At 38.0% G+C, this 22,354-nt stretch overlaps 1 protein-coding gene across 5 annotated transcripts in view; it reads right to left on the bottom strand.

Annotated features, from left to right (window-relative positions):
- Positions 1-3,638: 3,638 nt before the first annotated feature.
- LOC105878338 (coiled-coil domain-containing protein 170-like) overlaps positions 3,639-22,354 on the bottom strand; it is a 34,417-nt gene continuing 15,701 nt past the window's right edge. For 4 of the 5 annotated variants that reach the window (XM_012777689.3, XM_012777692.3, XM_012777690.3 and 1 more), the window contains 7 exons: positions 19,121-19,377; positions 16,107-16,239; positions 12,695-13,006; positions 11,905-12,093; positions 8,169-8,396; positions 7,174-7,392; positions 3,639-3,918 (listed from right to left, as the gene is read on the bottom strand). In XM_012777689.3, the coding sequence (XP_012633143.3) occupies positions 3,757-3,918; positions 7,174-7,392; positions 8,169-8,396; positions 11,905-12,093; positions 12,695-13,006; positions 16,107-16,239; positions 19,121-19,377 (1,500 nt within the window). In that variant the 3' untranslated portion in view covers positions 3,639-3,756. The remainder of the gene's footprint in view (positions 3,919-7,173; positions 7,393-8,168; positions 8,397-11,904; positions 12,094-12,694; positions 13,007-16,106; positions 16,240-19,120; positions 19,378-22,354) is intronic. The other variant, XM_012777693.3, reaches the window with a different exon arrangement.

Genomic DNA, 22,354 nt, shown 5'->3' with positions numbered 1-22,354 from the left:
GGGACGATTATGAACAATGCTGTCATGAATAATCTTGTAAATGTTCTTTTGTAGAATATATACACATTTCTTTTAGTTAAATGTGGAAGTAGAGTTGTGTGTTCATAAGGCATACATGTGTTCAATTTTAGTAGATGGTAACTATGGTAGGCAGTATAATTGCTCCCCCAAAATGTCCTTGTCCTAATTCCTGGAACCTATAAGTACATTAGGTTACATGGCAAAAAGGAAGTAAGGTTTCAGAGGGAATTAAAGATGCCAATTGGGTGATCTAAAATAAGGAACACATTCTGGAATGTTCAGGTAAGCCCAATCAATCACAAAGGCCCTTAAATGGGGAAGAGAACCAGAGAAATAGCATCAGAAAGACTGAGCTTTTTCTGCTGTTTCCCAATTAGATTTAAAAAAAAAAAAAAGAAAAGAAAAAGAAAAATAGAGAGAGAGAGAGAGAGAAATAAAGGTTGGGCTGACCTGATGTCCCTAGCTGTGAAGATGGAGGAAGGAGGCAATGAGCCAAGAATATGGGCCGTCTCTAATTTGGAAAAGGCAAGAAAAAGGATTCTCCCCTTTCCAGAAGGAAAACAGACCTGTTGAGACTTAATTTTAGCCCAGTGCAACCTCCAGAACTATAAGATAATAAATTTGTATTGTTTTAGCCCCAAAGTTTCTGATAATTTGTTATAGCAGCAATAGGAAACTAATATACTGCCAGTTTTCCAAAGTAATTTTATCAGTTTATATATTTAAGGAGCTTGGACAAATTATCCATATTTCAGCCCCATACTATACTAACTGAACTGGACTCTGTGTCCTAGAAAAAGAAAAAAAAATGTTTTAAAGTTCATTAATTGATTCTATTGCATCTTGAAGGTTGAGAACTACTTATCTAAAGCCTTAAATCTATATCCAATCCTTATCATTGAAGAAGAGTATGGCAGTGAGTTAGTTGGCCATAGGATTAAAAGCATTTCTAGAAAATGTTGTTCCAGGCACTCGAAAGGTCTCTTTCCCTGGCTGTTCAGAGTTAACGTAGCTAACCTTTTCCCTGCCCTAATGTTGAACAATCAGTCCCTGATAACACAGTTCATAAAAGAGCATTAAGACGAAGCCCTCTTTGTATTTCCAGAAGACTTTTTTTTTAATGTGCTCAGAAAGTGGCTCTTTCAGAAATTGGCACAATCCTACTAGCTCCTGTGTTCTGAGGCTGCAGCAGGTTGCCAACCACTGAGCCACAGTCTTGGGGGAATTCTGAACAAGAAAGTGGTTCTTACAACTTGACCAGGTTGGGCTGCAAGTGGAGGCTCTGGGCTGTGTCCCCCACCTTTTCTCTTTTGCTATGCCAATGACATTCTTGAGAGTAAGGGTGAGTGAGTTTCTTACATTGCAGTTAGGAATCCTGGAGTCTCGGGCAAGGGTGCCTCATTCCCCAAGTTTGCAGGACAGCTTCCTTGGTGGTGATACCACCAACTGCTAGGCTTCACTTGGCAACAAATTTACAAATCCTAAGCAGCCCTGGGCAGTTTCTATTACAAAGATATGTCATCAAAAGGAATGAAGAGTGATCTAATGTTAAAGCTACTATTCATGTACTTTCCTGATGGATGTCAAATACTGCAGTGTTTACCTTCATAAAATTGAAATATTAATGGCATGTTGAGATACCTGCAGTGCTCCAGTCCCCAAATCTCAGGCTCTGGCTGGGGATTGGTCCATGGCTTGTTAGGGAAACAGGGCCTCGAATCGCCAACTTAGCTCCACAACCCCCACCCTTTCCCCTACCTCATGGAAATATTGTCTTCCATGAAACCAGTCCTTGGTGCCAAAAAGGTTGGGGACCACTGCTGCAGTGTACCAGGGTGCCTTGGCACACAGTTTGGGAATCATTGCTGTGACCATTTAGCAGGTGAATGAATCTCGATTTTTCCTTGAATGAGTATTCAAGATAATCATTTTGTTCCAAGATGTTACTTCTGTAAGGTGTAATGTAACCTGATTCCTCCCATGCTCAAGAGCTCTCTAAAACTAAGCCCAGCAGGAAAGCCTTTTAAATGACTACAGCAGGCCTGGAGTCCCACAGGTCTGTCTGGATTCTGACCTGTTCCCACAGAGGACATCTTGGGTAAATTCAAAACAACCTTGTAAGGTGAGCAGCTTACTATTTCGAAAAATAAAGTAGAAATTATACTATTTTTAAAATACCCCATTAACTTAGAGGTTAGCCTACCACACTAGCATGGATTATTAAATACTAAGAAAATATTAATACAAAACACAATACATGACCAGGCGCGGTGGCTCACTCCTGTAATCCTGGCACTCTGGGAGGCTGAGGCGGGCGGATCGTTGAAGGTCAGAAGTTCGAGACTACCCTGAACGAGACCCCGTCTCTACTAAAAATAGAAAGAAATTAATTGACCAATTAAAATATATATATATATACAAAAAAAAAAATTAGCCGGGCATGGTGGAGCATGCCTGTAGTCCCAGCTACTCAGGAGGCTGAGGCAGGAGGATCGCTTGAGCCCAGGAGATTGAGGTTGCTGTGAGCTATGCTGACACCAGGGCACTCACTCTACCCTGGACAACAAAGTGAGACTGTCTCAAAAAAAAAAAAAAAACCACAATACAGGCTAGGAGTGGTGGCTCACACCAGTAATCCTAGCACTCTGGGATGCCAAGGCAGGAGGATTGCTTGAGCTCAGGAGTTTGAGACCAGCCTGAGGAAGAGCAAGACCCCGTCTCTACTAAAAACATTAAAAAGTCTCTACTTAAAAACACAAAAAATTAGTGGTGTTCGCCTGTAGTCCCAACTATGCTGGAGGCTGAGGCAGGAGAATCACTTGAACCCAGGAGTTTGAGGTTGCTGTGAGCTAGGCTGATGCCACGGCACCCTAGCCTGGGCAACAGAGTAAGACTCCATCTCAAAAAAAAAACCCACAATACAGACTATTACTATATTTATAAAAATGCTCGGTAACCTTTTGACCACCCCGACATTTCATATTTAATTTCTACCCTTTAGTTAATCAAATAGGTAAAATAGATACAAATTATAAAATATAAGTTTGCCTGGATTCCTAAGGGGGATTGTATATCCAATAAGTTGTTCATTCTAGAAACAGGCTGGATATAAATATTCCAACTAAGAACAGAAGTTTGTGACTCATATCCTGCTTAATATACAATTAATAATTACTGTGTGTAATTAGATAATTATATATTACAAGTAACAATCCAGACTAGACAATAAATAAATGTGTGGAACAAGATTGTTACTACGAGGCTGGGCGCGGTGGCTCACACCTGTAATCCTAGCACTTGGGAGGCCGAGGCGGGCGGATTGCTCAAGGTCAAGGAGTTTGAAACCAGCCTGAGCAAGAGCGAGACCCCCATCTCTACTATAAATAGAAAGAAAATTAATTGGTCAACTAATATATATAGAAAAAAAATTAGCCAGGCATGGTGGCGCATGCCTGTAGTCCCAGCTACTTGGGAGGCTGAGGCAGAAGGATTGCTTGAGCCCAGGAGTTTGAGGTTGCTGTGAGCTAGGCTGACGCCACGGCGCTCACTCTAGCCTGGGCAACAAAGCGAGACTCTCTCAAAAAACAAACAAAAAGAAAGATTTTTACTACGAAAAGTTAAAATTTCCAATGCATTTTATTCACAGCGTAGCTATATTCAAGATGCTGGAGGAAACGTCCAGCTTAGTTATTGTTGCTTAGTTATTGTTGTCAGCAATGAAAAGGCAGAACTTCCTTATTTATTATCCTGTCTAGTCTCACAATCAGAAGCAGTCTTTGATTTTTTAGATATTTCATAAACCTGTATAATAAGCCTTAGCTGATTGATGATTTCCTTGTCTGCTGTTTTCATGTTAAATCCCAGCATCTTCATAATAGTTTCTCGAAAGTCAGCAAGCTACAAAGAAGCACCACAAAAATCAAGATATGTCATTAGTTTGGGTCACCCACTTATGTACAATGAAATTGATAGAAATTTAGACTTATTAAACATTCTTTATTAAATGTATCACATTCTACATCTAAACAGTATTTTTTAATTTTTCGAGACACTGTCTTGCTCTATAGCTCAGGCTAGAATGTAGTGGTATGATCCCAACTCACTGCAACCTCAAACTCCTGGGCTCAAGGAATCCTTCTGCCTCAGCCACCTGAGTAGCTGGGACTACAGGCATGTGCTGCCACGGCTGGCTAAATTTTTTTCCTATTTTTTGTAGAGATGGGATCTTGATCTTGCTCAGGCTGGTCCTGGACTCCTTTTCTCAAACTATCCTGGGGGGGGTGGTAATATACATACATAATGAGTGAGATGTGCACCTTCTGGGGGACGGTCATGCTGGAGACTCAGACTTGTGGGGGGAGGGGGGAAATGGGCATTTATTGAAACCTTAAAACCTGTACCCCCGTAATATGCCGGAAAAAAAAAAAACTATCCTCCAATCTTGGCCTCCCAAAATGTTAGGGTTACAGGCGTGAGCCACTACACCCCACCTTAAACAGTAACTTTTTTTTTTTTTTTTTTTTTGAGACAGAGTCTCACTTTGTTGCCCAGGCTAGAGTGAGTGCCATGGCGTAAGCCTGGCTCACAGCAACCTCAAACTCCTGGGCTCAAGCGATCCTCCTGCCTCAGCCTCCCAAGTAGCTGGGACTACAGGCATGTGCCACCATGCCCGGCCAATTTTTTCTATATATTTTTAGTTGACCAATTAATTTCTTTCTATTTATAGTAGAGACGGGGTCTTGCTCGTGCTCAGGCTGGTTTCGAACTCCTGACCTCGAGCAATCCGCCTGCCTCGGCCTCCCAGAGAGCTAGGATTACAGGTGTGAGCCACTGCGCCCGGCCTAAACAGTATTTTTAAGCTAGAAAGATGGTCTCTTCTGTTACAAGAACACTTTATTTAAAATTTCCTTTGCATTTTAATTCTTTTTCATATTTTTACATTTTTGTAGATTAAACCTAATTTTATTGCTGCTTGTTTTGTTACCGTTCATCCATAAGGTAATTATGTTTTGGACTTCTGATTTGCTGTATGATAATAGCAGTCCCCTAAATACATATCTTTCCACTCATCCTCCAAAAACCATAGTGATCAACAAGGGGAATAAGTATAAACCATTCATAAATCATACCTAAAGCATAACTGGAGAATATCACAGACTTCAATTTACATATGAGCGGGAAATAAATATTACATACCAGCAGAAGTAGTTCAAGAGAAGCGTGCAGGTAGTTTCCACTGATGTAGAATGAAAACAACCTTACTACCAGAAACGGGACAGTTCACAAATGGGGAAATACTGAGAACAAATCTGAGATCTGGAGGATCAGAACACTGGCAAGTGGGGAAAGAAAAGCAAGGGCCTTAGAAGCATATGAGACCAGAAATGGCAGTTCTAGAGGCAAGGTTTCTGAGGGGAGAGGGAGATACTTAGAAAGGTGAGGTGAGGTGTTTCTTGAAGGCTTGGTAGTAAAAGAAAAGTGCAAACAGTGCAAACAGTGAAAATTAAGGGATTTATACAAACAAGAGAGTATTGCAGGGTCAGACATCACATAAACCCCCACTCCCAAAATAAAATCTTGGTCTAGTAAACTTTAGAAACTACACTTACTGTGCCAACAGAAGACGTGATATTGCATTAAGAAACCTAGTAAGTAAACTGTCTACAGCTACCCTAAAGTGAAATACCCAAAGACCTGAGCAATTAAAGGGATTTTTAAAGTAGATGGATAAATGGTACAATGTAGCCATATAAAATTTCTTTAAGAAGAAAATAGAAAAGCAGCATCATCCAAACTGTCCAAGTGATGAAAAAATACTTTCTCCAAAAAACAGCCATGATGCACAGGAAACATGTTTGATACAACACCCTGATAGGAATTAAATATCAACAAAGCAAGGATTCTCAGACTTGGAAAAAATCTCTTTATTTTAAATCCAAAATGTAATAATTCAGGAGAAAGTGGGTCTGTCAGTGAGTGAGTGCAAAAAAAAAAAGAAAAAGAAAAAAGAAAAAAATGTAATACTTCAGAATAGATATGGCAATGATGGGTCTGGTCATCATCTGTGACCCGCCCCCCAAAAAAGAATACATATGGACAGAAAAGATGTCTGGTGGATAAGAAAGATGTTATAATTAACCTCAGGCAAAAACAACACAAAAATCCCTCTCAGAAATGAAGAGGGAACTACGGAGTGCCCAAAGGAGAAAAGATTTGACTGAAAATATAAAAGGGACACTAAAGAAAAGAATAAAAACAACCAAGAAAGTGAATAAATATACAGAAGTTGAAAAGAGGGAGAGAAAGAGAAAGGAGAAAATGCTAATATCATGACTTCATATGTTTTAAGCATATCTTAAGGTAATTGGTTAAAATTTCAAATTTCTAAAGCTACTAATATATGGAGATATGATATATAATTTAACAATTGCCTAAAATTATCAGTTAACCTTTTTAAAATTCTCTTAAAATATCTGCTTCATAAGTATAGGGAAAATCTAAGCAAGTTTGGAAGCACTACCCTAGTCCCCTAGACAGTGACACAAAGAAAGTGACACACCCAGTTTCCTCTGAGCTTCTATTCTCTTACATGACCCCCTACTCTAATGGTCACTCGCTAGTCAGAGGATGGGTACATAAACCTAAGCCATAATAATCAAATATCCCATCCCTAGCCACGGTAGGTTCACCAGGGATAAGTATTTGGCCTAAACTGAGCCAATAAGACCCTTTCTTGGGCTTCTCTCTTCTGTCACAAAAACTAAATATAAAACTGCATGGTTCACTCAGCCTAAAAACTATAATAAAAAAATAAAGAAAAAAGAATAAAAATTGAAAAATAAATTAATTAAAAAAAACCTGCATGGTTGTCAGTGGACATGTTTCCTGCGATACGGAGAAAACCAACTGGCAGTCAGACAGATGAGCTGGCACACAGATGCTAAAAAGAGATAGTGAGAAAGGACTTGAAAGGTTCCAGGTGCATCCTGAGGCCCAAGTGCATCTCTGCCGTCCCAGAGTTAGGTTGTTTGACTTGTCTTTGAATCCATAAGCTAATAAATTCCCTTCTGTCCAATAAGTAGAGTCTAAGTTGAAGTGAGTGTTTATCATTTCAATTGAATTAATTTTAATATAGTAATAAGGAAAAAATACCTTTTGTTCTTGTCCTGGTACTTCTTCAAGTGTGCCCTTTGCTGTGGAGAGCTCAGGAGTGACAGCATCTAACATCTGATGGGCCCTCTCTTTGTCTGATCCTACCTCTTGCTCTCCAGAGTCTAATGTAGCTTTCAAGTTTTCTGTTTGCATAACTGCCTTCTCTTTTGTTGTTTCCACTTTTGTTAAAGATTTCCTGAGTTTTTCAATTGTTTTGTCCTGTGAGAGGGTATAAGGTGAGGGAAAGAGAGATGATTGTGATCAGATCTCTTCTAAATACCAGACAGGCACAATAACTCATGCTTTTTTTCCTTTCTTTTTTAAAGCGATAGATATATGGAAAAGAAAAAAACTCCACAGTTTCCGAAATAAGAGGACATTTTTCTACCATCATATTTGTCAATCACTAACATTAACTCAGCACTTTTATAAACTGGGCACTTGGGATTCAAAGAGGCTTAGCATATTTTCCATGTCCTACGTTAATTAAATACAGGAATATAGAAAATAATTGGCTCTGCAGTAAGAAAAATGGTTGCTGATAAACTGGCATATCAGTTGATCAACTGTTTAGTGCATGTTTGCCTTAAGGCATAATTTACATTTGAAATAGGATAACTAAAGCTTGATACAGAGAAGGTCCAAGAAGAGCCAAAAAATAACTAAAACTTTTACTCCAATTAGAGACTAAAGTAAAACAAAAACAAAAAGCAAGGGATTTATAAACATAACACTTAGAATACCAGTTACCTTTGAGGAATAGGGAAGAAGAATAGGGGACTTGAAAGAGTGATAATATTCTGTTTCTTAAATTGAGTGATGGATTAACAGGCATCCAGTTTTATTATTCTATATGCTTTAATATATATTCTTTTGTATGTATGTAAAATAATTTTAACATTAATTTTTTAACAGTTCAATGAGACACATGCAGCTAAAATAGTAATAGACCAAAGCTTAAGTTATTTTTTGAAAGCCTTACTTCCTTTACTTACTTTAAGGACATTTACTCTTGTCAGTTGAGTTTTCATACTTTTATTTGACAATTTCAAATCACTGAGCTGTTTCTGAAGTTTCTGAATTTTCTCCTCCAATCTTTGTGTTGTAGCAATCTGCAAATTCTGCTGAATATTTAATATCATTTGTTGAGTGTTGTTTTCCTCTAGCTGTTTAAACTTTTCACTGTGCTCATCTGTTTGGGAATTTGTAGTCTTTGAGTTTTCCTTTACAGAAATCAACAATATTGAAATAAAGAATTAAGATGTTGTTATACACTAGCACAATACCACGTTTACTGTAAACTAATAAGCTGCAAGCTTAACAATACTTATATAACTAAAATATTTTTGCCATAAATATGCATTATTATAATAATCAGAAAAACAAAATATGACAATAAAAGTGATAACTCAATGCTACCAGTGGTATAGTTAAATAAACAATTTTATAAGGACCAAGTAGTAGCATAGATTAGTTCACTTTTTCTAGGAATGTAATATAAGGAAATAATTATTTAGATAAAGACTATCTCAATTATGTTAAAATATACATAGAAAATAATCAGAAGGAAATATACCTATATGCTAACACTGGTTATCTCAAAATGGTAGGATTACTAGTTATTTTAATTTTATTCTATTCCCTATAAATCTTCACTAATGCACACAAATTTTTAATATGAGAAAAAATTAGTTATTTAAGATGTTACAACAAAAAATCTTATGACAAATGTTTTAATTCATTAAAAGAAATGGGCCAGGCGAGGTGGCTCATGCCTGTAATCCTAGCACTCTGGGAGGCCGAGGCGGCCAGATTGCTCAAGGTCAGGAGTTTGAAACCAGCCTGAGCAAGAGCAAGACCCTGTCTCTACTATAAATAGAAATAAATTAATTGGCCAACTAATATATATAGAAAAAATTAGCCAGGCATGGTGGTGCATGCCTGTAGTCCCAGCTAATCGGGAGGCTGAGGCAGTAGGATTGCTTGAGCCTAGGAGTTTGAGGTTGCTGTGAGCTAGGCTGACGCCAGGGCACTCACTCTAGCCTGGGCAACAAAGCGAGACTCTGTCTCAAAATAAAATAAAATAAAATAAAATAAGTAATATATTAAGGAATAAGAATCAGAATGGCATTATTTTTCTCAACAACAACCCTGGCTAGTAGTGTAATGTCTTCAAGTCTCGGTGTGAAAATAAAATCTAAACCCAACTACCAATTGAATGTAAGGATTCAAAAAAAGATGCTCTTATTCATACAAGGACTAAAAAAAAATATGTATCTCTCCAAGGCACTATTTCTCAGAAAGGTATTGGAGAATGTGCTCTAGCAAAATAAGAAAGTAAACCAAAAAAGAGGAAGACATGAGATTTAGGATTATAACTATGCTAGACCCACACAGCAAAATCCAGACTCAAGCAAGAGAATGAAGGACTTTGAGAGAGAAAAATGGGAATTTTTATGGAGCCAAAGATCTTTTATTTATTTATTTATTTTTTGAGACAGTCTTTCTCTTTTGCCTGGATAGAGTGCAGTGGCATCATTGTAGCTCACTGCAACCTCAAATTCCTGGGCTCAAACTGTCCTCCTGACCCAGCTTCCTGAGTAGCTGGGACTACTGGCTCACATGCCAAGATGCACAGCTAATTTTTCTATTTTTAGTAGAGATGGGGTCTCCCTCCTGCTAGGCTAGTCTCCAACTCTTGGCCACAATCAATCTTCCCATGTCAGCCCCACCAGAGTGCTAGGATTACGAGCCGCCGTGCTGGCCTAAAAGATCATTTGATATAGATTCAGGGGAAAAAACAATAAATTAATGTTGAAAATCAAACATATGAAAACACAAGGAAGGTTATTAACTCTAGAAAAAATAAAATATAATTCAAAAAAGAAAACATAATATAAATAAAGTATTTCTAAGTTTTTGTATAGATTTAAGTATCATCGTGAAGTTAAATGCAGATTGTGGATTAGGTAAAAATATCTATATAACTATATTAGGAAGACAGAGGGGGAGGTGGGAAAGTGGTATAAGAGAAAGAAAACTTCATCTATCATATAATAGGAAGTCAACACAGAATGTCTAAAATGGACAATTCAAGATATTGCAATATAAAATTATTTAGGGAAATGGAAGTAACTACCAGAAGCAATAGCTAAAATAGTTGAAAATAGTTCCCTCTGGGAAATAGGACAGGGGGAGGTATAGAAGAGAGCTGCTGCTTTTCAATAAAAGACTATTGGTAAATTTGACTTTTTAAGATGTATAGATATGTGTGTGTTTATGTAAAAGTTAAACAAAATTCTAAATAACTTTAGCTCAAGAAATGAAATCAACACTAAACTTACAAACATACGTAGAACATAGTGAAAAGAACATTCCTAATTAAAATCTATTGGACAAACTACAGAGGAATATTTAATAGCACTTACTGCTTTCGTGATTTAAAACAAAAGATGAAAAGGCATATTAACTTCAGAAAGGGAAAAGAGAAAGTAGGGTTAGATAGATAGCAAGGGACCTCCTAGACTCTCCTAGGGGACAAAAGCAGGTGCCTTGCTTTGGTGCTGCCTTGAGCAATTGCTCCACCAGGGAAGGGGGACAAGTGGGGAGTCCCTTCTTGGTGCTTCCACCTTAATCCTGCCCCCAGCAAATGCCTCACCTGTGGGAAGAAGGAAGCCCTGCTAATCTGCAAAAGAATGCAGTGAATCCCCAGCCCATAGGCCAGGCAGCCTAGGCACCAAAGGATTTGGAAAGTGACCCAGAGTAACCTAAGCCTAATTATCATGCCGTTCATTAACTGTCCGTCAAAGTGGTTTCACAGCGATGCCTGAACCACAAGGTGGGCCCAATCCAGACAGTATAAAACAAGATCCCAGACCATAATCAGAGTCCTTTTGTTACAAAAGAGGGGTCCATTTGCTGTTCTGTGTCAAATGTTATCTTGCTCTTACTCTGTAAACCTGTATCTTGCTCTTCATCTGTAAACCTATCTTGTCCTTTCTCAATAAACTTTGTTTCACACTTGCCTTGCTTTTGGTATGTCTGGTCTTGGACCAAGAGCACACTAAGAACCGAGAACAGACAAGATTATTGACCCTGAACCCTAACAAGTAGGAGTGCATATTTAATAAAGATACTACATGTATTCATTATATGTAATTCAAAATAAACTAGTAACGTGTGTACCAAAAAAGAACCACTGGTTCTTTGGAAAGATAAAGTAGATGTCCCAGGCAAGCATGGTTAAAAAGGAAAGAGGGAGCAGGGCGCGGTGGCTCACGCCTATAATCCTAGCTCTCTGGGAGGCTGAGGCGGGCAGATTGCTCGAGGTCAGGAGTTCGAAACTAGCCTGAGCAAGAGGGAGACCCCGTCTCTATTATAAATACAAAGAAATTAATTGGCCAACTAATATATGTAGAAAAAATTAGCCGGGCATGGTGGCGCATGCCTGTAGTCCCAGCTACTTGGGGAGGTTGAGGCAGGAGGATCCCTTGAGCCCAGGAGTTTGAGGTTGCTGTGAGCTAGGACTCTGTCTCAAAATAAAAAAAAAAAAAAAAAAAAGGAAAGAGGGAAAGTGAAAATGCACAATGTTAGGAAGGAAAATTTCCCTACTTTTCCACTATTAAGTATAAATAGTATTAACAGCTTTAAACATTAGATGTTAAAGTTATCAAGAAATGAAACAATCATTTTCATTATCAAAGAAATGCCTATACTTCAGGAAATTCTTACTTTCTTCTTATCCAAGTCTAATCTTCCTTGAAAAAAGTCATTGATTTCAATTTTCCCCTCTAGGTGTTTCAAGGGTCTTTTTTGTTCCCAATACTTTTCTTCAGTTTGGGATGATTTTTGAGCAGTATCTTTATAAAGGTAATGCAGCTGCTCCAGTCGTTTAGTGAACATCTGAAGGTCTTTGGTTTTCTGTAGGAAAAAAATATTAAAAATTCCCCGATGGTCCATATTTTCTATGTAGTTTCAAAATTATGTGCAAGTTCTATTTACATCAACATTGTAGTCACATTAAGTTATAAGTAGATGAACAGGGAGGACTTTAAGATTTGACATGTGTAAGTTGGGTTACAATATAAATAGAAAGCTTTGATATATAAAAATAATATAATTTGGTTAGTACTGAGAAATAAAGTTGTATAATGAATTTTACGAAAGCAGAGTATAGGGTGGACACAGTGGTTTATGCCTGTAATCCTAGCATTCTGGGAGGCCAAGGCAGGAGGTTCACTTCAGCTCAGGAGTTCAAGACCAGCCTGAGCAAGAGCAAGACCCCATCTCTACAAAAAATAGAAAAATTAGCAGGCATGGTGGTAAGCATCTGTAATCCCAGTTATTCAGGAGGCTGAAGCTGGAGGATTGCTTGAGTCCAGGAGTTTAAGGTTGCTGTGAGCTAGGCTGACGCCATGACACCCTAACCCGGGCAACAGAGTGAGACTTTGTCTCAAGAAAAAAAAAAACAAAAAAACAAGAATCAAATTGGAAAGAACAACTTTTATGTCAATACACTTACAGATTTCCAAGGTTGCTCATTTGCACCAGTTTCCTGAATCTTCTCATTCACAGCTTCCTCTGTGGCTGGTATGGGGACAGTGCCATCACCTGGAAGAGCAGCCAACTGACCAAGGAAACGTAGATATTGGGATTGCGCAGTTTTAGTTTCCCAGCCAAATGAATATGGAGGTCTGTCTAATTCAGATGTTTGTTGTTCTTTATGGACCAAATCTTGTTCACATTTATCCCATTTTTTCTGCTCATCTTTTGGTCCTTCGGAGTGAAGAATGTTTCTCTCAAAGTTCTTGGACAGGATAGCTTCATCCTTATCCTAAGTGTGCCAATATACAGGTTAAACTTTCCATTTGAAATTTAATACAGAGACATTTACTTCCCTTGTTTTGAAATATAAATAAAGTCACAACACAAAACTTTAGGATCCCCCTCTCATCTCTGTCCTCTTCATGTATGTGCTTATTTCTGAAAATTTTCAATGACCTTTCTCTGGCTTCCAAGTTCTAGAGAAAGACTTAACCAACTGATGACTTACACATCTATTTAATACCTTCTTTTAACCTATGCCTTCAATGTAGTTTGGCTATATTCTTTATTTTCGATAGAGAACCAAACCAAGTCTCTAAAGACCACACAGGGACAGGGTCTCTTTAGAGAGCAAGCCCACCTCTCCCTTTTTTAGGGTAAAGATATTGTAGCCTCCTCTTTTTTCTAATTCACAAAAACTATTATAGGCCGGGCGTGGTGGCTCACGCCTATAATCCTAGCACTCTGGGAGGCCGAGGCGGCCGGATTGCTGGAGGTCAGGAGTTCGAAACCACCCTGAGCAAGAGCGAGACCCCGTCTCTACTATAAATAGAAAGAAATTAATTGGCCAACTAATATATATAGAAAAAATTAGCCAGGCATGGTGGCGCATGCCTGTAGTCCCAGCTACTCGGGAGGCTGAGGCAGCAGGATTGCTTGAGCCCAGGAGTTTGAGGTTGCTGTGAGCTAGGCTGATGCCATGGCACTCACTCTAGCCTGGGCAACAAAGCGAGACTCTGTCTCAAAAAAAAACAAAAACAAACAAACAAAAAAAAACTATTATACAAATTGGTTATTCCTCTTGCAGATGAACTGTTAAGGCATGGTGTTCATTTAAGAGTATTTCAGATATAGTCGGCAAACTTACACACCAAGGGTATTTTATTTTTTAGCCTGTTCAAAAACAGGACAGCACTGATAACATTTTAGATTAAGCTATAGAGAAATGTGTTTAGTGGAACATCTTGTTTATTTTAGCCAATAGATTCCTTACCTTAAAAAGAAAAAAAAGGGCCAAGCAAGGTAGCTCATGTCTGTAATTCTAGTACTCTGGGAGGCCGAGGCAGGAGGATCACTCAAGGTCAGGAGTTTGAAACCAGCCTGAGCAAAAGCAAGACCCCATCTCTACTAAAAATAGAAAGAAATTAATTGGCCAACTAAAAATATATAGAAAAAATTAGCCAGACATGCCTGTAGTCCCAGCTACTTGGGGGGCTGAGGCAGAAGGATCACTTGAGCCCAGGAGTTTGAGGTTGCTGTGAGCTAGGCTGACGCCATGGCACTCTAGCCTGGGCAACAGAATGAGACTCTGTCTCAAAAAGAAAAAAAAGAAAAAGAAAATTTTTTAAATAGAGAAAAAAAAACTTCAGGAGAAAAGACCATCAATGGAAAGAGTTAAAGAGTACCAAGAGAGATAAGGGCATCCTCAAAAGAGCAAACTAGAACAGTAAGAGATATTGAAATGATGGTATGGAAAAACTACTTTAGAATACAAGAAAATTTGTTAGAAAAGCAGCTAAAAAAACAGTCTCAGTTGATGAAGGTAAACTCAATACAGAAAAATTTGAGCTCATAAATGTAGAAGGAATGATGGAAATTTAAAAATCAACATTTGCAACTCCTAGTGAAGTAACTGATTCAGGCAAGTATCATCAATGAATGCTAAGATCGTTAAATGAAAAGTTAACAGAGAAATGGACATTTTCATAAAGACTTGATTATGGTTATAGAATATAATTTAATAATAACCACCCTGATAATATAAAAGTATAAGTGAAAGAAGTCACATTTCTTTCCGCCAACCTTTCCCTTGTGCTTCTGTAATCATCCTGCTTTCATTACAAATATGACAGGAAAAAAAAAAAAAGAATAAGGCTTATACTCCTTTCCTCAATGTCCCACAAAAGAATTCTACCTTTATAAAATTCTACCTAGCCTTCTTGCCACCTTCAGCTCTGGGAGCTGAGTAAGCAAGTTCTGTTTCTGAACAGGGCTTTTTGTCATGTGAAAATGAGAAATAGGAGAGCTAGATTTGTTGAAGTAATGATGAGTTTGCATCACTAAAAGCCTAGAAAAAAGAGGTAGAATAAAAGAGAAGGGGAAGAAAACGTCAGAGCTGCATGGGCTCTGATTATGGAAGTTTTTCAGAGATGTGAGAAATTAGTGAAGTAAACAAGTAAAAAAAAAAAGCATTACTGTGAATTACTTAAGAGAGGCAAATTAAGGTTAGGATTACTTTAAACTTCTTTTGAAGTAGTTGATGAATTTTTTTTTTGAGACAGAGTCTCGCTTTGTTGCCCAGGCTAGAGTGAGTGCCGTGGTGTCAGCCTAACTCACAGCAACCTCAAACTCCTGGGCTCAAGCAATCCTGCTGCCTCAGCCTCCCGAGTAGCTGGCCCACCATGCCCGGCTAATTTTTTCTATATATATTAGTAGGCCAATTAATTTCTTTGTATTTATAGTAGAGACAGAGTCTCGCTCTTGCTCAGGCTGGTTTCGAACTCCTGACCTTGATCAATCCGCCCGCCTCAGCCTCCCAGAGTGCTAGGATTATAGGCGTGAGCCACCGTGCCGGCCTGTGTAATGCCTTCTACTCATCATATGAATCACTCTCTATTGGAGACCAGGCTCACTTCCTTCTTCTAAACCCAACTCATGCCAAAATTCTAGACGTTAATGGCCAATGTAGATAACTCATCAAACAATTTAGCTTTGTGATTCCTGTGCCTCAATTTCAATAACTTTTACCTATGCCCCTCTTCAACCACCTGCACCCAGATTCAGAAACCCTGATATTGTCAGCAGCAGGAACCAATCCACAACAGAAATTTAGAACTCCAGTATTTCACTCTTTAGCCATGCCTCTCCTCCCAGTTCTCTCACAACCCTACTCTCTCTGTCCTTCAGTATCACAGAGACCTTCAGATCCTTCTTGTACTTTTTCAACATACATCAGAAAAGTTTCCAGTCCACCCTGCTTTACTGCTTCCTTTGATCTTCTCCTATAAAAAGGACTAACAAACTACTCAACATTTACCAATTACCTCCTAGAGTAACACAAGCTAATAAAAATCCTATTTCTTCAAAAATCAATCGAAATTTGTTCTCACCTTCATCATGAAAATATCCAAGGATTCTTCTTGTCCTTTCATATACATATAAGGGGTGAATCTGTTAGCACCTGAGAACTTTTTCTCCAGAAAATCTCTTTGCTCTGCCTTTTCTCTTTCAAGCAGATGTGCCCTGTGTAAGATAATCAGTATGTAGCAATATCATGAAACCAACTCAACCAATTTTCAAACTTCAATTAAAAATAACAAAAGGAAAAATCCCCCATTTAAAACATTAAATATATGTATCAAGTAAAAATACATTTCTTATGAAAAGAGCTATGCAGTTATCTAAGCATTTCTAGGAAAAGGCTAGAAATGGTAAAGAAATGGAGACAACCCAGTGTTAAGTCCTGTAGTTGGTCTATGCTGAAACCATTTTTTTAGAGACAGGGTCTTGTTCTGTCACCCTAGGCTGGACCAGTGCAGTGGCATATTCACAGCTCACTGCAGACCTCAAACTACTGGGATCAAGCAATGCTCCCACCTCAGCCTCCAGAGGCTATAGGTGCCTGCCACCAACACTTGGCTAATTGTAGAGATGGGGTTTTGCTGTATCGTTTGAACTGATCTTGAACTGCTGGCCTCAAGTGATCCTCATGCCCAAGCCTCCCAAAGTGCTGGGATTACAGGCATGAGCCATCATGCTGGCTTCCTATTTTAATAATACCTGAATGGAATCTTCTTTTTTTTTTTTTTTTTTTTTTTTGAGACAGAGTCTCACTTTGTTGCTCAGGTTAGAGTGAGTGCCGTGGTGTCAGCCTAGCTCATAGCAATCTCAAACTCCTGTGCTCAAGCAATCCTTCTGCCTCAGCCTCCCAAGTAGCTGGGACTACAGGTATGTACCGCCATGCCAGGCTAATTTTGTCTATATATATTATTAGTTGGCCAATTAATTTCTTCTATTTATAGTAGAGACAGGGTCTTGCTCTTGCTCAGGCTGGTTTCAAACTCCTGACCTCGAGCAATCCGCTGCCTCAGCCTCCCAGAGTGCTAGGATTACAAGTGTGAGCCACTGCCCCCAGCCCTGAATGGAATCTTCAATTAGGATTCAATGAGGAGACAAAGGAACTAAAAATAATGATTCTCAATAGAGAATAGCATATGTAAAAATTTGTTTAATCGTCAGATATATAAATAGCTTAGATAGAAGCAGCTAATTATTTGGTTCTTGTTTTGATTACCAATTACTAGCTATTGGTACTATTTGCTACCCTGAATCTAAGTTAAAGTTTTGGTCCATCTTCCATGGGTTTTTATGTCCTCTTCTATCTAAGAATTTCATCTTATAGAATTAGTGGATTTAAATCAGATCAAAAGAAATTATCCAAATTATCTAAAGAGAAAATTTTAATTCAAAAAATTTATATTGGAGACATACAGATTCTACATTACAGACATATAGTAGGGTACACTCAAAAGGTTTAACATGTCTATAATCACAGCCTTAGAATGAGAGTAGAGATAGAATGGGACACAAATAATATTTGGATTCCCAAGAATTTCCTAACCTGATAAAAGACATAAATTGACACATTTGGTAAGCACTACAGATCCTAAGCAGGCTAAGTCAAAGAACGTCACACCAAGATACATTAGAGTCAGACTGCCAGCAATTAAAAGCAGTTAGAGAAAAACTACATTACCTTCAAAGATATGTAACAATGAGGCCAGGTGTGGTGACTCATACCTGTAATGTTAGAACTTTGGGAGGCTGAGGTAGGAGGATTGCTTGAGGCCAGGAATTTGAAACCAGCCTGAGCAACATAGCAAGACCCCATCCCTATAAAAAATACAAAAATTAGCTGGGTGCATTAGCATGCACCTGTAGTCCCAGCTACTTGGGAGGTTGAGGCAGGAGGATTGCTTGAGACCAGAAGTTTGAGGTTCTAGAGAACTATGATGACCCCACTGCACTTTAGCCCAGGCAACAGAGTGAGACCCTGCCTCAAAAAGAAAAAAGAAAAAAAGACACACAACAGTAAGACTGATGTATGACTTTTCAACAGAACCTATAAAAAGTCAGAAAATAACTGAATGACATTTAAAAGTGCTGAATGAAAAAAACCTGACAACTCAGAATTCTATCCTCAGTGAAATTACCCTTCAAAATTGAAGATGATACAGCAGCATGCAGAAGCTAAGACATAAATAATTTATAAAATAAAAAAATTAAAAATGAAATAACATAGTTTCAGAAGTTTTTTTTTTTTTAAAAAAAGGAAAAATTCTCTTTCAGAGAGCACACTAGGCTGGTCCAAAGGTAGTGAGTTATCTAACTGATTGTTACTTTTGAGGAATTGCTGGACTGGACCATGCCAAATTAAACATAGATTTACTATATGACAACAATTCTACTCCTAAGGAATATACCTAAGGGAAATGAAACATATAGTCATATAAAAGCTTAAAAAAGAATGTTCATAGCAGCTTTATTCATAAAGCCAAAAACTGGAAGCAACCCAAATGTTCATCAAGAGATAAACAAAAAGTGATATATCTATATAATGGAATATTATTCAGCCATAAAAATGAATGAATTACTGATTAATGCTACAACATGAATGAACCCTGAGAACATCATGGTAAGTAAAAGAAGACAGACAAAGGCCATATGTTTTGTGATTGCATTAACATGAAATATCTAGAAAAAGGAAAATCTATAGAGACAGAAGTAAATTAGCAGTTGCAGGGGCTGGGGGAGGATTGAAATGGGGAATGACTGCTAATGGTCATGGAGTTTCTTTTTGGGTGACGAAAATGTTCTGTAATGAGATAATGGTGATGGTTGTACAACCACTAAATTGCAGACTTTAAATTGAATCTTAGGTTATGTGATATATTTCAATACAAAGTGGTTTTTTTTTTTTTTTCCATGTAATAATGTTGGGTCAGGTATTAAGTGAAATTTTACTATACTTAAATTCTGTGACCAATCAGGAGTATAGAGTTCATATACTATTGCAAATTTATGCCAAAAGACATGTTCGAAAACAAACTAGAAAATTCCCTACCTTATCTGGTTTTCTAGTTCCATAATTCGTTCAGTTAAATCCCAGTTGCCTCTTTTAAGACTCTGTATATTGGTGTTTTTCAAAGATTTAATTCTGGTTAGAGAAGCAGTAAGTTCCTGTAGGTCCTTGATATCATCTTTCAGGGACATTATCTGGAACAACTGTTGCATATTATTTTCTTTGTAACTTTCTAGCTCAGTCTTCATCTCTTGCAGTGAAGTTTCTTTTATGGAAAGTTTTTTTTGAAGATTTCTTAGCTAATGATAAAGGGAAAGTGTTAAAATCATTTATCGTTTTGGATTTTAAAAATTCATGTTAAATCATTATGGGTATTTAAGTTACACATTATGATAAAGAAAGCCTTTTGAATCTACTCTAACCGTATATTCCAATGTTGAATACATTTTAAAAATAAAATAAAATAAAATTGGCATAGAGGGTTTGAAATAAGTCATGTCATTCTTACCAACATTAAAGTTGTTCAAGTCTTATTACTAGAGTAAATTATACCAATAATGGATTTGGTAATTCCTAGCAGAAAAGAAAGATATATTTGGTGCTTTGGCAAAAGATGTTTAGCTTTCTGATGTGTGTAAAGGGGAGTGTGTTCACAGGCCACTATTCTAAGGAAAAGCCTATGTTTATGCCACTTGGTTCCTGGTCTAACTTGTGCTAATCAGAGAAATGTATAGGAAAGTCCGAAGAAAGAGCAAGGCTTAAATTGGTTATATATATTTGAAGTCAAATAAAGGAAAGAAAAGATGATAAAGTTAGGAAGAGAAGCAAGAGTGATGGCTTCTGGGAGAAGAAGCAGCACAAGAGAGCCCCAAAGGGAGCAGCAGGGAGGAGAGACCAAAAAGGATTGGGGGGTTAAAGGTAGCTTGGGGAGGGGTGTGCAGCTGCTATGAAGTGGTTTATTCCTCTCCAGATAACATTTTTAAAATCTCTGCTCTTCTGATAAGTGAAGGGAAAAAAAAGTGAGCTACTGCCAACATTCAGAGGTCTATTAACTTTTAAACTAATTTGTTAGTTCACATTTCTTAATAGGCTACATGTGATCCTGAGAACAAGTAAGTAGGTGGTGGTGGGGAGACAAAATTTGGTACATTGTAGAAGATTATTGGTGTTGTTACTAGAAAAAGTTCAGGACCATTTTGTTATTGAAAAAAAGTTACATTAATTTGAAATACTATATTTTCTAGCAGCAGAGGCTATATGAAGATCAAGCATTTTAAACTAAAATTTTAGTCCAGTATGTACATACGGTGTTTTTTCCTATGTATAAAAAATTCTGTGAAATTACAACAATAAATTGAAGCTTCTATGTTCTCATTCAAAACATACCTTCATGTTCTTTAAAATTACATTGCCACTAAAACACATTTCAGCCAGTCTAGAGAGTTTATAGAGCAAGGAATATGGCTCTATAAACCATTTGCTCCATAAACCATTTATAGAGCAAGGAATATGGCTCTAGTGGAAAGACTTCAGAGAATAAGACAGACTGTGGCCACAGGCAAATCAGTTAGATCCTGAAGTCCAGACCTAACTTTTTGAAGTTACCTATTTCAATTTCCCCACCTAGATCACCCACCAGTATATTCAAACACAAAATGCAAACATTTAGATTTTTCTCTACTGTTCACCACAAATAAGCAATTCTTTCCTATTTTCCCTATTTCAATAAATAGTAATATATTTGCTTGTTCATACTGCTATAATAAAATATACCCTTAAACTGGGTAATTATGAATTCAGCCTTTTATTTATTTATTTATTTATTTTGAGACAGAGTCTCGCTTTGTTGCCCAGGCTAGAGTGAGTGCCGTGGCATCAGCCTAGCTCACAGCAACCTCAAACTCCTGGGCTCAAGCGATCCTTCTGCCTCAGCCTCCCAAGTAGCTGGGACTACAGGCATGTGCCACCATGTCCGGCTAATTATATATATATATATATTAGTTGGCCAATTAATTTCTTTCTATTTATAGTAGAGACAGGGTCTTGCTCTTGCTCAGGCTGGTTTCGAACTCCTGATCTCGAGCAATCCGCCCGCCTCGGCCTCCCAGAATTCAGCCTTTTAAAGTGTACAATTCAATAGTTTTTAATATATTCACAAGTTGTTCAACTATTACTACTATCTAACTCCAGAACATTTTCATCATCCTCAAAAGAAACCTCATACCGATTAGTACTCTTTGCTTCCCTCTCCTCTCAGCCCCTGGAAGGCACTAATTCACTGTCTCTATGGTTTTGCCTATTTTGGACATTTCCTATGAATGGAATCATATAATATATGGCCTCTTCTTTCACTTAATATTTTCAAGGTTCATCCCTGTTGTAGCATATATCAGTACTTTCTTTTTCTGAATGAATAATATTCTACTGTAGGGATATACCATATTTTTCTTATCCATTTAACAGTTTATGGACATTTGAGTTGTGTATACTTTTTGGCTTTCTAAATAATGCTACTGTGAAATTCATGTACAAATTTTTATGTGAATATGTTTTCAATTCTCTTGAGTATATATAGGAGTGGGATTACTGGATCATATGGTAACCCTGTTTAGCTTTTTTTTTTTGAGACAGAGTCTCACCCTGTTGCCTGGACGAGAGTGCCATGGTATCAGCCTAGCTCACAGCAACCTCAAACTCCTAGACTTAGGTGATCCTCATGCTTCAGTCTCCCAAGTAGCTGGGACTACAGGCATGCGCCACCATGCCCGGCTAATTTTTTCTATATATTTTAAGTTGTCCCAGATGATTTCTATTTTTTTTTTTTTAGTAGAGACAGGGTCTCACTCTTGCCCAAGCTGGTCTTGAACTCCTGAGCTCAAACGATCCGCCCGCCTTGGCCTCCCAGAGTGCTAGAATTACAGGCGTGAGCCACCATGCCCAGCCTAGCTTTTTGAAAACATAACATTTTTGAAATTACAACATTTGGCTGGGTGCAGTGGCTCACACCTGTAATCCTAACACTCTGGGATGCCCAGGTGGGAGGATCGCTTGAGCTCAGGAGTTCGAGAGCAGCCTGAGCAAGAGTGAGACCATGTCTCTACTAAAAATAGAAAAATTAGCCGGGGTGTGGTAGTGCACACCTGTAGTCCCAGCTACTTGGGAGGCTGAGGCGGGAGGATTGCTTAACCTCAGGAGTTTGAAGTTGCTGTGAGCTAGGCTGATGCCACCGCACTGTAGTTCAGCTGACAGAGCAAGACTATCTGAAAAAAAAGGAAA

This window comes from Microcebus murinus, chromosome 6 (assembly GCF_040939455.1).
Source record: "Microcebus murinus isolate Inina chromosome 6, M.murinus_Inina_mat1.0, whole genome shotgun sequence".
Classification (NCBI taxonomy): Eukaryota; Metazoa; Chordata; class Mammalia; order Primates; family Cheirogaleidae; genus Microcebus; species Microcebus murinus.
Note: the sequence above shows the minus strand (reverse complement) of the source record. Positions and strands in the feature narration are given on the sequence as shown.